Source organism: Lates calcarifer, linkage group LG20, assembly GCF_001640805.2.
Source record: "Lates calcarifer isolate ASB-BC8 linkage group LG20, TLL_Latcal_v3, whole genome shotgun sequence".
Taxonomy (NCBI): domain Eukaryota; kingdom Metazoa; phylum Chordata; class Actinopteri; family Centropomidae; genus Lates; species Lates calcarifer.
The window spans coordinates 10,511,213-10,527,852 of NC_066852.1; the positions used below are offsets into that span (position 1 = coordinate 10,511,213).

At 39.1% G+C, this 16,640-nt stretch overlaps 1 protein-coding gene across 3 annotated transcripts in view; it reads right to left on the bottom strand.

Annotated features, from left to right (window-relative positions):
* Positions 1-16,640, bottom strand: part of LOC108893730 (roundabout homolog 1) — a 95,526-nt gene that overhangs the window by 67,927 nt on the left and 10,959 nt on the right. The window contains exons 6-8 of one of the 3 annotated variants that reach the window (XM_051078456.1): positions 14,418-14,484; positions 11,884-12,021; positions 9,917-9,997 (exon numbers count right to left, since the gene is read on the bottom strand). In XM_051078456.1, the coding sequence (XP_050934413.1) occupies positions 9,917-9,997; positions 11,884-11,977 (175 nt within the window). In that variant the 5' untranslated portion in view covers positions 11,978-12,021; positions 14,418-14,484. Of the gene's footprint in view, positions 1-5,613; positions 6,216-9,916; positions 9,998-11,883; positions 12,022-14,417; positions 14,485-16,640 lie in introns of those variants that run through there. The other 2 variants (XM_051078457.1, XM_051078458.1) reach the window with 2 other exon arrangements.

Genomic DNA, 16,640 nt, shown 5'->3' on the forward strand with positions numbered 1-16,640 from the left:
TTCTCCCAATTACTCTCAAACCAAAATCCTTGAGGAATACAGAATCATTTTAAAAGCATTACAACCACTGTAGCACGTCAATCACTGCTAGCACAGATGGACAAGTTGAGGGGTCATGTGAGTACCATGGTTTGTTTCAGTTTGTCTAATTAGCCTGTCTCAGCTCATCTTCATTAGAGGATGAAAAAAACGTGGATTTGCATATTAACTACAAAACTCAGATGTGGGATGTATTTATAATTACTTGTAAAATCTCAAAACTATGGAGAGCAGATTTATTTGTAGAAGTAATTATCCAAAGTGCCTTAGCACACAGCCATAGCTGGACACTGACCTCAGAACAGGAAACTAAGGCCAAAAGAAGTACAAACAGCCCGGAGAAAACCACAAACCCACGGGAATTCCTGAGCTTAGAAGTTCGACTATCCAGATGAGCACGGCTAGTGGTTCACTATTTAGGAGCTCTTGGCAGTCTTTAGGGAGGAACTGAGACCAGCACCCTGGGCGTGACAAATACATGATGTTAAAAAAGTTAAATAAATCAACGTAAGATCACAAACAATTTAGCTATGTGCAGTGTGAGTCTGCAACCCTAATTTTGTTTTCACAATGGTATGATGTGATCTGAGCAGACATAACCACATTTCATAAGTCTAATTAACACATACTTAAATGACAGAATAATTTGGTGATTACAAATTTTATCTGGCTAAATTAACACATTACTGAGGTGGCAGTGACCATAAAATGTCATATTTAATAGTTTAGCTTTATGCTTTTATACTTGTTTAATAAAATCAAGCTGTTTATTGTATTTATTATATCATCTGGTTCAGGTCATGCTTGAGTTGCTGCTGCAACCAATCAACACATTACCATGCTTTAATAAGAGCGTCAATCCAAACACTTAAAAACGCTGACTGAATAAATTAACTATGCTGTGGTTCTTCTTGTTTTTTATAGATGTGTAGAAAGGGTTGAAGGAAGGAGAAGCGGTGTAGGAGGATCCCTCAGGCAAGGAACCTGCTACCTTTGCAGGAGAGGCAGAGAATTATCGATCCTTCTCAAAATCAGGAGTTGTGTGTGTGCAGGAGTGTGAACGTATGTGCGAAGGTGCGATGACCTGTGAACTCCAGGCCCACAGGCACTTGTTAATACTCTCAGAAGCTTTCCCTCTCCGGTGTTGGCAACTGTGCTTGGCCTCACAGCACCACAGGAAAACAGTGAGTAAACAAGGGAAGCAATCATGAATCACAGCTTTCAGCACACAATTCGGAAACGCATATTAAAAACAAGCTTTCGCTAACACCATTAGGTATGCATTTATGCACATTCAGTCAAAACCAAACAATTCTAGCAACGCCTGCAGGGGTTTGAGAGACAAGGGAGATACAGTCTAAGTTATTCTGCTTTAACAGTTCCTGGTGGACAAAGTTCTTATGAACCCTAAACCTCAAATCAGGTTTGATGGATCCCAAGGATGGGTGAGAGGGATATAAACTGCTTAAAAATCTTAATGCCATTCAAAGCTGAAAACTCAAGCTGTGCCAGAGTCGCTCCACAGCGGTAAAAAATGAAAGAACACACGCGAAATTAGCAAGCAACCATTGCATGTTTCTTTAAAAGAGAGCAGTTTCAGCAGATTCTCTGTCATTATGAATGAAGCAGAGAGGGGCTACAATGTGAATACATACCTCTCTCTCTCTATTTCTTATTCCTACCCAGCACTTTGGTGTGTCCCAGCAAATAAACACACACTTACTGGAGAGGCTCTCCTACCAAACTGGTCTCCAGTGAAGCTTATTAGCCGCATTATTTCTAGGGAAGAACCTGACAGTTTCATCCAACAAACAAAGGAAGCCTCATCGGTGTACAAAGATGTCTTATCAGCCCCATCATCCATAGCAAAGGAGTCCTCATTAGTAGCGACACTCAGCTCATCACTGTCACCATCACAAAGACTATAGGGAGTCTTGTTAGCTTAGGGGATGGCACAGCAGGCCAGCTTCCCCCAATCAAGCCATTGTTACTTAAGGTCCAGTGTTTCTGTAACAAGTGCCATGCAGTATTTTGGGTCACAACAGTCAACCTCTTGCAGCCATGAGCGTCAGTCGCCAAAGCAGTATGAGTAAGTACACGTGAACTCTGACCTGTGTACGACTAACTCCAGCAGGCCGGCCAGATGTCTCAGTTAAACTGTTCCCTATGGGGTTGCTCCACACACCAGTGATGGAATTAGGCTGTGTTCTGCTGGTCTCTAAGCCCCTCTTGTACTTACTTCTCCACTGATAACACATGGACGAGAGGGTCTATAAAGGTAAAATCAGCCTCAGAGGACTTTGGCCACTTATTGCTAAAGTAATTAGCCTAGTTATTAGCTTAGCTAGTACAGTTATGAAGATATTAACAAAATCCTGTAATACAGTTTGAAAGCTCAGTTGTGAGACAACCTTCCTTAGAAAGAATAACAGGGCGGGCCATTCTTTTATTTTCCACTGGTTCCTTTTTAAGACAGTGTTTACAGACCATCAAACAAAGCAGGTAAAATGGCGAGCCAAGTCGCAGCATCACTCTGGGGACGCATAATTAAGATCTGTGGGATGAAAAGGACAAAGACATCTCGACACGAGCATATGCTTTTAATGGCCATCATTTAGATTATTATGTATCATCCAATTACTGTCGGCAGATTTATTATGCAGAGATTCAACTCTCAACTAAGGGGAGTTCCAGCTTCCCCTTAGCAGCACAGCTTTAAGAACTTGATGTTTTAATGATGGACCACTGTACATTTTTATGCTGCAGTCAAGATACCCTTAAAGTGAATTGATATACATCAAACACAAATAGGGTGGAAAAACCATTCTGACTGCAATTTGTTAAGCAGGGATGATTTTCAAGGATGGGCATGTAAACCTGGCAGCTATCCCAGCTATAATGTCTAAAAATCCCTGTGATCTATGGTGGGATAAGGATGTGGTACACACATACACTCAAGAGGTTCAAACGGGACCATTGCTATGCACATTTAGTGTATTCCCCATCACCTCTCCCGACTCCAATTTGGTCAAAAAAGAAAGACATGCCTGGTGTTCAGTGGTCAAGACGAGCACTTAATACTCCTAGGCTTCCAGTAAGGAGCTAGTTTCATGTCAGGGCTCTTCATGTGAATAATCTTAGGAGTAATTATAAGGTTTTATTGAACTTTGAAGTCTGTGTTGCCAGTTTGCTGCTTGCAGTTTGAGAATAGACGTGATGAACAGGTGCCTATGGTGTAACTTTAAGTATAAATGAACGTATTTCATAATGGTAAAGGGTCACAGACTGCAGAAAATAAGCACAAACCTCCTTGAGTACTCTCAAAATTCCCTGATTTGTGTGTTTGTCAGTTTGGAAATTCAGAGACAACGAACTGGAAAATTTGTGTCATACGTATTTTTGTGCTCTTGATGTGGATAGGCAAAACTTAGTATGTTTCCTTTTTTGAGTTACCACTGAAGTTCGAGAAAAGAGCTGGTAAATGTCTGTATTATATCCACATGTTAACACTGCACCACTTCTGCTCTGGTCAAAGAAGCTGCATTCGGCGCATTATCTTTGGTTTGTAAAATAAACCTTATCATGCCATGTTAATTTTAAAGAATGGTGTCACGTCCAAGAAAAAGGGCGTTTTAAACCCACATGTATTCTTTAGTGGGCAAAATTATGTCAGCCCTCATACCACAGAGGAGAAAAAGCTTGGAAAAATGTTTCTCTTTACAGTCAAACAAAGGAAGTCCAGTACCAAATAAAGACATCATTCAGTGTCAGACACTTATGGAAGCTCTAGCACTGAAAACATATTCTTCTTTTTTTTCAGTCTGCGGCCACTGCTAATGTTACTGACAGCTGTCTTTGTCTTACAGTGACCAAGAATGGCGCCAGTAGGGAATTTGAAGGACTTTTGAAATTTCAAAACGCATTTAGGTTTTCTTGTGTACCTTCGCCTGAGGTTCCATGAATTAGTGCACTGAAATGAATGAATTGTGTTATTAGTTCACTTTCTTGGATTACTGGTAAATATTATGACAAAAATCATTACAATCTATTCAGTGGCTTAACAATTTTTTTAATAGTGCCAAGGATTTAGTCATTATTCTCTATCTGGTGTGCTGTTCTACCTTGGTAAACCCCTCCCTTGTAGGTGGAGCCCTGCAAAGCTCCAAAAATCATCCAGCCTCAACCAGCATATTCCCAACACCAGGTGCACATATATAAAAATGTTATCTATTATCATCTGGGGCGAACATACCCAGTTCTTTCAAATTATTATTTAGTGTCACTGTATTTTACATAGTATTCCATACTGTGCTGGTGGGGGAAGGATGTCTTTTGGAACTCCTTCAGTGGCTACACCTGCATAATGTTGTGCTTGGCTGGGACAAAGTGGCTAAGATCATGTGTGGCAAAAGGCTAAAGAAAAATGTGTGTGAACAAATTAAGTCTAGTGGGAAGTAAGGATGTTGTCAGCACTCCAACGAAACCTTTTCTTTGGTGATGTGCACCCCAACGCCCATCTGCAATATTGGTGTTATATCAGTGTTATTCTTGGAAAGAACCTTGACCCTCCAACAGAAACATAGCACCTCCTACATGATGTGTATAACACAAAGCTTTTTCTGTCTCTGTCTCAGATGTCACCCAGTAAGCATGATGCTTGACAAAGGCCAATTTTCCAACATGAATGTCTTAGCATTTTTGTCATACATAAATGCACATGGCCTGTCTTGAGAATGCTTTTGTTGCTTCTGCTGTTTTTACAGCATCTTGTTTTTTTATCTGTAATTTTCAACCATCACTTCATAGGTTTCAGAATATTAACAAAGGACTGAAGTTGAAAATTAGAACACTGGCACATCTACAGGAATGTTGATTAATGTGCATTGTCCTGCCAAATGAAAGTACTGGTTTGTGTTGTGGAGTTGGCACATCCAAAAATGAAGTCACATCGTACAAATAACTTTAATTTTTCAGCCTTGACAGTGTGAATTTATTACTTTATACTTTGCAGAATACCAATATTGTCAGTGTATGGAGTCTTATTCGTATCAGCTAAAAATAACGCACCCTCAATGGTCTGACTGGTGCAAAGGGACTGTCCAAATGAAGTCTCTCTGCTCCTCATTAACCTGGAACTCATGTGATGTATGTACCCACTAAAGCAACTGATTTTATCAAACGCATAAAACAACATGCTCTAACATGAACCCTACTCTCTCTATTTGCCCCATTCAGACACTTATTGTACTAATTAATTTCCACTGGTGTGATAAACGCTATATAAAAGACTTTGTTACACTGGACTGTAGCAATTATAGATAGATGGGTCACTTTGGGCGAGCAGGCAGGAAAGCAGCATGGGCCAGGAGCCACATACTGATCCTGCTGGCTACACAGGGAAAAGGTGACCGAAATACCCGCAGGGCTCTATGACAGATCAAACTTGGGAATATTCTCTCTGTTCCCGCAACGCTATATAAATTACACTTTCTATATATACCCATGCACATTATTGAGAACATTTTCACCCAGCAAAACATAAGAAGAGATCTTTTGGTAATAAACAACTCATACCTGAACAAATCTGTAGAAATGCCAGTAGACAGTAAATTGCCGTCAAACAGGCAGGCATCATTCAAGAGCAGCTGGAAACGGTGTAAATCCAGTTAGAATGCGCTTTGTTTGTTGTCTGTTTCATCTAAATCGCAACTTCTACTGCAGAGCCGATGATGGTGGGATCAGGTTCGAGGAGAGTTCTTGAACTCCGCAATATTACAGATAATAATGTTCAGAACTGCTCCTCAGAGAGCGAATTTTCTATTTGAACCAAAGTTCACATCAGTCGGAGGCATCGTTGCGGGTTACTCGAGAAGTAGTAATCCACTCAACGCCACTTGGATTTTCTCCACTCCTATCGAACTCCTCACTTCCAAATGCTGATAACTTCGCGGAATTCATTGGTCATCAGATACGCTTAGTTCCACTTCAGGAGAAGCCTTTCCGATGCTGAACAGAAAGCAAGGATCCAAAAGAGTAGAAGCGTCCAGTTGCACACACTTTAATGGTTTAAATGTGTAGTTTTCCCCCCTTTTGACCCGGTTTAGTGGGACTGGCGCTGGTTGGATGAGGCGCCGTGCGTCTCTGCGCTCAGCGCTGCTTTGGTTTTCCTACCCAGTCAGAGGCTTTTCTGCTGTGCAGAGGAGATTCCTGCGAGTCAGGCACCATTTAACCGCACAAGGATACATTCACAACGCGAGGCTCTACTAGCTTTTGCATTAAGCTCGTCCCTTATGAAAAAACTAGGCTACAGCAGCCTAATAAATGTTAGAAAAAACATCAAAATCACTGCAAACTACTGAATGTTAGAGGTCTAATAGATTAAATATCGCAGACAACAATCACAATGTCACAATATCCAGTCCCATAAATGTATGTCTGAATGACTATGAATCCAACTGGCTACGCCAATTAAACACTTTAAGGTGTCCATCATTATCAGATATATTGAGAAGAGCCTTGATTTGCAGATTCCTCCACCAAAAATGTACTTAATATTTAATATTCACTGTTGAAAGTGAATATAATATGACCTTGATAAATGCTTTATACTATTTTTATCCTCCTATCAAGACAGAGGGGCACTTTCAGTGTGTCCTTATTAAAACCTTAAGGGACCAGCTCAAGCAGCACATATAGGGGGAAAAAAATTACTGTAATGAGCCAGTAACGTGCCTTTATCCGCCACAGCAGCAGCTCTGTGCTTCTTCTTTCCATGACAAAAATCGATTAGGTTTTCTCCCTGTGACCTCTCAACACACCACTGGGAAATTAGATGACATTTTAAGTGTATTAGAAACGAATGACCTAACATATTATGTCTTAATATCAAACATGTTTAAGTAATAATCACATACTTTCAGTGATATTCTTCTTAAATTAGATATATTGTGAACTGAGAAATATAAATCTACTTTCAAGTTAATAGTTAATAGTTCTATCAGTGACAGAACCTCAGAAATGTCTTTTGTTGTCTGAGGAGGTCAGCACTCCCTCTGCTGGCTGCAGGGCTGCAGCACAGTCTGCTGCAAAGGCAACTGTAATGAGGAATGATCATTGTTTAATATAATATAAGGCTGTGTTTTTCATTTTGGATTGCTGATTTCTCTTTAGCAGTTTGGTCTGTTCATGTAATCTCCTATGTCTTGAGCAACATAACCACTGCTGTTATGAATAGTTATTCAATAGTTATGAATAGTAAAATCTTTGTGTTTTTTTTTTTTCCTTTTTGTTTTGAAATACATTACAGATTTTACAACTACAATCTATTTCTGCCCACTCCACAGATCACCAAACCCAGGATAAGCAGGCAGGTTGCATGATACTACAAAAGAAGGGCAAGTTTAGTATATGCATAATTTCTACAATAAAAAGCATTCACTTGAAAATCCCTTCACATGTCCAACCAAAATAAGCAACAGAGGAAAAGAGACAGTAATTATGTACTTAAACAAATTCAAACTCTTCGGCTCACTCACACGCCGCAGGAAAAAATTGCAATGCTTCTGGTCTTTTGAGTCACATTTAGAGTGAACAAAGTTTACTTACTCAGCTCTCCCTGCCCTCTCACCTCAAATCCTTTAATTGGCCATGGTGGACCACTGGTGGCTCTGCTGAATGCATTCAGCTCTCTAAGCAGAGCCATCACAGTTTGTAAACAACAAGTAAAAATATGAGAAATTACAGTCTCATCACAAGCACATTACTGCCTTGTTAAAATATGCACTCTGCTTGTTTTCATTCAAGAACACATTCCCTTCTCCTCTCTTCATCTTCTTACATTTTAGTCTTTTTATCTCCAGTTCCCATAGCCTATTCATCATGTTTGCAACAACACAATGGCATTGAAATATATGTACAGTTGTGCCTCTTGCCATTTCCCCTCTTATTCAGTGTCCCAAGTAAATATTACCCCCACTATATGGCTCTCTGGCAATATGGTCAATATGGTCCTGGTCATATAATAACTGCATAATTAGTCTTATATCGTAGAATTAATAGGTATAAGCTGGCTACCATCACATAAAGGCTAAAGTACAAATAACAAGAGGAAAGGGTTCACCAGTGCATTGTATGCAAATGTGGCCTCAACATAACAACAGGTGCAGTGCACATGGTTAAATACATGGTTTGTCAATTCTGTCATGTGTTTCACAATTGGTCACAATCCAAAGCATCTCCAACACCAATATTTCCAGGAACAGATGGTGAAAAACAGACACAAAGACACACACGTCTTCATGGCAACACAACGCATAAAATGGCAAGGATTTCAAGGAGACGGCGCCAGGCACTGAGGACCTTTTTTTTTTTTTCCCCCCACTCAAAAGAATTTCTCCAGTTGGTTCTGAGCCAGGGTAGAAAATAAATCCAAAAAGCACAAATCCCAAAAAATATTTATGAAGGAATAAATAATTTGGAATATCCACAGAGCAACAAACTTGGCCTTGGCTACAGACAGCTTTCAAATCATCCTCATTGAAATTATCTGTCTGTACCTGATATCAAAATATCAGCAAAATGGACTGTATGAACTGTGGATGTATTAATGGATAGGTGTGTATGTAATACATTGCCATTAGCAGCTCCTCTCACTACACCATTTCCTCCATTCTAGCTTTCATTTTCCATGCTGTTTCTCCACTCTCCCCATTTCCTATTATTAGTGACAGCTCTTTGGGTCCATCATTTCTCCCCACTTGTTGATATCTTTGCCTATTTGTCAGTGCCTCTCACTGCACATCACTACAGTTGCCCAGGGTCATACAAAGTGTTAAAGCAAAAGCGAGAGTCAGCCTTCACATTCACCATCCTCGACACAGTGGAAAAGGCTGATGCAACAGCCATGTCTCTGCTCGTGTCTCCATATCCCTCCAAATTGGCAGACTGGCAGCCACTTGGATGGTCTTATTAGCTGTTAAGACTTGGACATGCTTTCAACTTTTCAATATCTCACTGTCATCTTTTGTTTTCTGCTGGGACACGAAGACTTTACACATGGAAAAAATAAAGGCTTCTTATTCTCAAAGACGAAACAGAGAGATAAAGAATCAAACTTTCAACCACTGAAGATAAAAGGCCAAAAAAGATCATTATTTTTGCATCTTAGTTTCTTCTTTGGGTTAACTTAAATGTGCTCCAGGTGTCAGAGAGACTGTTCAGCACATAAGTTGGATTTTGTAATCTTCCAACCATAAAAGCTACAGGGAGAGAGGAGCTCTTAAACGTTTTGCTTTGTTCTATCTCAGTACATCCCATGTCAGAGCCCTTACCATAAAATGTCAAAGCAAAGGGAGAGGGGCAGTGAAGTGTGTTGGCTTTGGACGTGGTACTTGAGGTCTACAGCTGCTGAACTGGCATTAAGTGGTATTAGAGTCTTTGTCAGCAAAAGGAAACATAGTCCTCTTTGTGGGAAATTGGATTCAACATTGTAGCTTTCAAAGGACAAATACAGAACCAGCACAACCTAAAGCACCACTTTACTGACTGTTGGCTTTGTCGAGGCTTACTTAGGAGATTTCTTTAGAAAAACATACATACAAGATAAAACCCAGACAAGACTAGACAGCTTAGAAATAGAACACAATACATTTGATAAAACAGATCTTTCATTTTGATCAATGACAAAAGAAGAAAAACACCAGGAGCCTAAACAACATATTCTACTCTAGATAACATTCAAGTATATTCTTTGACATGGAGGTGCACTTTTGACTGTTAATACACACTGCAGTAGTAACAGCAGAGTGCACTACTACTAAACATGATTGCTTCTTATCAAGAAGATGTGCACAAATCACATTTGGCAAATGGACCGTACCTTTGTATCCAAGACTGTTGTCTTGTTCAGATGCAGGCGTTTGTGCGATGACCTCTCGGTTCTCTCTGTGTTTCTCTGTATCTGTTTGTATGGGAACAACAAGAGCAGGTTATGTAGTTAAAGGTTTTACAAAATTGCTAATCTGAAACATATGTTTAACATTAAATATAGGGAGCACAACAGTATTCGATATTTGATAAGCAGGAAATGCAAACAAATAATAGGCAGTTGGCTTGTGGAGTAATTGTCCCATACTGTCTCTTGCATGACTGGCATGATTTATAACTTTACTGTATCTTTTCAAAATCTCAGACAAAAGAAGACAGTTTTCCATGCTATTCTTTGATTTATTTATTCATTTTTAGTGCACTAGTCCTGCAAGGCAATCGTTTTATTTCATGTCACATGGATGAAATACAGCATTCCACAAGATACTGAAGTGTTGCAGAATAGTTGCAGTAACAATGACATAACTAGTTATATAAATTGCCTGAATATGTTCTATTATGCTCCAGAGTGTGATTACTCTTTCTGTCAACAAAGCAGTTTCAAAGCAGTGAACTTCTTTTGGCATTGTTAAAAAAAAATACTTAATTCACTTTGGATGATGACTCATCAAGCTGAAGTTTGTTAGTGATTGTTTTATAAATAGATTAACTTAAAGAGATATTTCCTTTGCCAGCAGATGAATAAATATTACTCTGGAAGCATAATTTAAGAGCATCAACACTTTGAGGTGTAATTAAATTTAATCATGAAGTCACAGAAAGGTGAAGTGTATGAAAGCTTTAATGTCCTAGTCACAAGAGGAATATGATCTCTTCTGTGTAAGCAGAAACTAAATCTAATGCAAAACACGTCTGAAAGTACAATGCCAATGGAAATTCGGCTGAGCAACCAATAAACTTTATTGTACAATTGAAGCGAGTCAAATAGTCAAATCATTTTTGAATTATTACAATCTGAATTATGCACCAGCCATAATGAAGAGTGCCTATAGAATCACCACTTTCCAGTGATTTACTCTTGTTTTAGACACTGGCGGGGGCTTAGACTGTGATAAGGCTTACAGCCATGGACACTGTTGAAGTGCACCACTAGAGGGTGCCACCATTTAACTGAAGCCACAGAGGCACCCGCAAAGCATAAAAGGTCATTTAGTCCAATTAAATAATAATTGTTTACACTGTATATCTGCAAATCTAAACATTTCAGACTACTAACAAAGCCATGGCTGTGAGTGACTACATGGATGTCAGTACAGATGGCAAAAAGTTTGACTTAAAAACCAAATAAAACCTGATTAGACTAAAACAAAATAAATAATAACAATTTTACGTGGGATAACATTGCGATATACTATGCATGACTTGATATTATTGGCATGTTACATAGTTGGCCGTGAAATTGTATGCTGTTAATCAGCTTATTAAATGAGACATTTAAGATCTCTTGAAGATGAATGTTTACCCTGCAACCCTGTATCATAATGCACATTACTGTAACACTGCAGTCTGTTTTATTTTATTATTTTTTTAATTAATGCAGGCAGAGGAATAAAAACTTTGCACTCAGCCAAAGGTAAAAGGAAATTTGTGGTTTGTATAATTAGTCAAAGACCAGCAAGTAAAGTGAGCACAAAAAACAGTTTGTACACACAAAACCATTTGGAGAAGTGTACTGTAATGTATATTGATGAAGGTGTAACTGTTACGTCACTCCCATATGGCTAACTCAGAAACTGCAGAATACAATTAAAACAGCACTCTGGTTACACTGGGTGTACAAATAGGATTAATCTGGTTTCTGTTTTAAGAATATTTTAAATTAAAGAAAGAACACAAATAAACACACAAGATATTCAGAGTTGTGTGTCTTAAACTTGTTAGCCACAAGAGGACAGCATTGCTGCACCTACAAGGTTGCCATGGTCTGCTATTGAGAGATTTCACAGAAGAGATTCTCACCTGATGAAATGTCCATAGTGCGGATCTGCTGCAGGTGGTTGACACAAAACAGGCTAATGAGAAGGAATGTGATGGGTGATTGTGTAGCTCTCATGGTCCCAAATGGCCTTGAGCGCCGTAAAAAAGGTCTTGATAAACCTGGGAGAATGAGACAGGTAAAATAACATCAGGACATCACATACTGTAGCTGAAACGTGCGAGCTGAACTTGAGATGGTACAGAATTAAAGACATTATTATACACTGCCCTCCAAAGTTAGTCAGATAACAAAATGCTTAGCTTTAATTTTGGCTTCATGCTTCTATTATCTTTATTTGAAAAATAGAAGGGAAAAAAGCTGTTTTGCACTTTTCTGCAAATCAGCATATTGTCCAGATCCATTAAGTCCTTTTTGTAAATGGTTTTCTGTTTTACAGCACATGCAACTTCTAATTATTGTGTCATTTCACAGATATTCCATGGCACTATGACCATAAAATAAACTCTGTCACTGTCTACCCTGCTGGCAAGTATGTACAACCGCGTTCCTGTGTGCAATTCCACTATAAAGAGGAGAAGCAGACAGATGGACTTTCCTCTGAAACCCATCCAGCATGCTGCCAAACTCTGAGTCTGTTTGTTTCAGTCTGGTCCAATCCACACATAGCAAGGGAATGCAGATTACTATTGCTTCAGTGTTGCTTCTCCTTCCATATTCCAACACAGTGAACACACGAGTGAGCTCCTACAGCACATCTGAAGCATGCTCTGTGCTTTGTGCAAAACTGTGTATGTGGATGCTTTGTGTTCAAGTGCCCCATAAAAATTTCATGCGCTCATACATAATCCAAGTCAAACACCATACAAACATGTTCACATTTACCTGCTGCACATCCTAACCTGAGCTCCCAAACAGACACACACACATATACACAAAACAGAAAACACACCCTTGCTCTCAAGTGGGAATGGTGATGAGACACGGTGACAGCGCCAGGCGAGAGAAATAGGAAGTCAGTTCTACTGATCAGCCATCTGTGGTACAAACAGCTTTGCAACTCATCCTAGCTGTCTGATGGACAGCCAGATTCCTGGGAAGCCTTGGCACCCTGTGGCCACCAACTCAATGCACCACTTTAATTGTTCTGAGAAATGCACACCAACAGCCAACATTGTAACTATGCCAAAACTTGAGCAAAAAGTGAATGTACTGTGCATGCAGTGATGAAAAGGATAAGGACCCTTTGTTTTGAGGGTTTAAATTAAGAAAGTGATACGTTGTTAGTTTAGTAAAAAAAGCTATTACCTTTTCTGAAAAGGGAGGAATTACCGTACATGCTTAACGTTTTGGGTTTCTTTTTGTCATTTTCACAGGGTTGTGGATGGTTCAGTCTTTCATTTAACAGTTAAAAATGACTTAGCATATTCTGGTCTACAGATAATCAAATATTAAAATGGCTGTTTAATAGAGCTATTTGCAAATTTTCTCTGCCGCCAAATGTGGCTCCTTGCAGGAGGCGGTGGTCGTGCTGATAGTTGCTTGCCAAAAGCTTCAGCCATCATTGTGTTTACAATAAAAGAGGTTAGAATATGTCCTTTGAGCAGTGGTACTTCTTCAGGGCAGTCTGGACGCTTCAGTGAGTCGCTATCGGAAAGTGTCAAGGAATTCCAGGCCAGGTTAGCTGGTTTGCATGCAAACTTCTGTTAGAGAAAAGAAGTGATTGAACTAGAAATAAACCATTGCCGTTGCTTTCCACCACTTAAGACAGCTCTTGGTGAGTAAAGGAATGAAGTTTCATGCATCTATTTAATGTTAACATTGGCTCACAAAAACTCATAAATAACTTGCAAAACTTACAAATAGCTCACTTTATTTAGATATCTTATGGTTGACACTGTTTTAAACCCTTGGAAATGGAAAGATTTCCAAGATCTATTTTGATTTTTATTAAGATTGTACGCAATGATATGAACAGATTATGTTTCATTAGCTATAGATATGAATGTCAAAACTGTAATCATATAAGGTATGGGATTTAGTACTTTATTTTTAGCAATTATAGTGGAAGGGGACAGCAATGACATGTCTGTTAGTTGGTCAGTTCACCACTTTGGTTCAGACCAAAATATCTCAATGACTGATAGATGGATTTCATTAAATTCAACAGATATTCATGGTCCCTAGAGCCTAGTGACTTTGGTAATCACCTGACTTTTCCTTCAGCACCACCATAAGGTTGACATTTTCGATTTTTCACCCTCAGGACTAACTGTAATAACTTTGGTGATCATGGATGCACTTTTCAGCCAGCACCATCATCAGTTCAAATTTGTCCAGTACTTCAGTTTTTGACTAAACACCTGAGATTCCCACCACCCTCAGTTATAATTAGAAAATACTAGAATGCTAGGCTAACAAACTAAACTAAAGATACTAAAGATATGTTAAGCATCATAAAATCTGAACAGCCTGTTAGTATTAGCATTGTAAGTATGTTAGCATGCTGACATACATGACACAGCATTTAGCTCAGTGTACATAAAAACAGCCTCACCGAGACACTAACATAGCTGCAGACTCTCAGACGTAGCATCACCTGGTTGTACTGTATTTGTTTCATTCTACAAAAAAAAAGAAAATCTGTGATTGGTGAATGAAATAACTTCAACTATACAACGTTACAGTGTTTGGTTAACCTAGTAAAGATGCTGATGTTTCAAAAGTTATTAAAACCAGAAACAATAATATTCCACAGTAATGTTCAATGTGAATAAAATTCATTTTGAAATCTGCTGTTACAAAACTCACATCACTTCACATAGATATATTACTAACATAATGAGTGAGAAAGATTGCATTTTGTTGAGCACTGAATATTAGATGTGGGTGGTAATAATAACATTGCATTGTTTCATCTAACATATCTTATGGAGACTACAGATAGAAGATTGGCAGAAAATGGGCGTAGAAGGGGAAAAAACATAATAAATCCAAGATGTAATTTTAAAAAATGCCAGTGGGAGAAAAAATTATATGCGTTAAACAGAAAAAGCAGCTGAGTGTATGCGTAATATGCTCATAACTCCAGTGGAGAAGTGTGACTTTCACACTAGGAAATCTAAAACCTGAAATGAAAAGAGCAACAGAAATTGCTCTAGTGAAAACAAAGACAACCAGGTCAAGGATGCAATATGTAAAGATCTGCAGTATGTGCAATACATAGTATAGTACTCCTCTATGCTTATTTCTAAGGCAAGTTCAGCATATGGAACATTTCCATTTCACTTTGTGTTGATCCTGCTGTCTAATTAGCGTAATGGAAATACCCTGCTCGCACCCTGTCAGTTTCGTCATACTGTGTCATTTAGATACCGTCTACATATCTGTACACGCATGCATGCACTCACACCCAACACATGCAAAGTTAAACTTACTGAAAGACACGATTGTAAAATATCTGTTAGACTCATCTGCACAGGCTCTGAGCTAATGGGGAGAGTCTACAGATCAAAGGAGACAGGACTGCTGATTTCCCCTTCCTCCCTCTGTCTACTGGGGAATAATCACAGCTTACCATCTAACATACTGTCAATAAGCCAGAACAGGAACTCTCCCTATATCACAGCAGACAGATCACATACTGTAGAAAGCACTGGAGCATGAACAGAATCAGTTTTCGGCATCTCTCCCCCTCATTTTTCCTCCCTCCAATGTGCAATCCCCTGTACTCATAGAGACAAACATGTGCAATGTAATACTTCATACTAAATGTACCATGTCAAAAGGTGCAGGACGGATAATTAAAACCAATGGATATATTTACTTTGAAAGAAAACTGCAACAAAAAGGAGACATAGCTCAATGCACTTGTAGCATCTGCAATATACCTTCTGCATATCCCCTCATACTTTTATGGATTTTAATAGGCTTCATGTATATATGTGCGTATATATATTTCATGTACGTATTGGCTATATACATGGTCATCTTTGAGGCCAAACATACTTTTATGTGTATACATCTATACGCACAATCTAGACTCTATGTGATCAGAAGCTCTGTAGTAGGACAACACCACTGGATGCTGGGTGAAAGCAGGGGGCACAACCAGGAAGTCTGATTCACTGACTATTTTCTGCACAAGAACTGGAGTCTAAATCAAGGACACAGTGGGAGGTATGTGGAGGAAGAGGCTTGCTCTGTTGAGACAGAGAGAGTCAGATATTCGATGTACACGCAAAATACCTGCATAAATTACTGCCATTCAAGTAAAGACACACACTTTAACATTATACAAGGCTCGCTGTCTCCTCACGAAAGACTGAAGAGTTCTTATCAACATCTGGCAGTTATCGCTGACATATGGCTGTGCCTTTTGGGGGAAATGGATGGGGAGACAAATACGGGCTTTCATCACTGCCACTATAATGCATTAAGGGAGCTATCAGAGCACGACAAAGGATATTAAAAGTATGAGAGGCAATGTCTGGATCTCTGTCAGGGCTCATAGTGACAAGTCATCGTCGGCTGAGCAGGAGTTGTGAAAGAGAAAAACTAGCCTGAGGAGTAATAGATGATCCCATGGACATGCCACAAGGGTCAGTGACCTTTGGCCCCAGAGAATAAATGATCCTGATATGTCAGCATTAAAACATTGACTGGTAAACATGCTATTAGCTGCATTTGAACTTTCTATCTGCAAATAATGAAGAAAATATGGTGTATGTTTGGTGTGGTGTATTAATAGCATTAAAAACATTTGATAGTCAACTTCTTG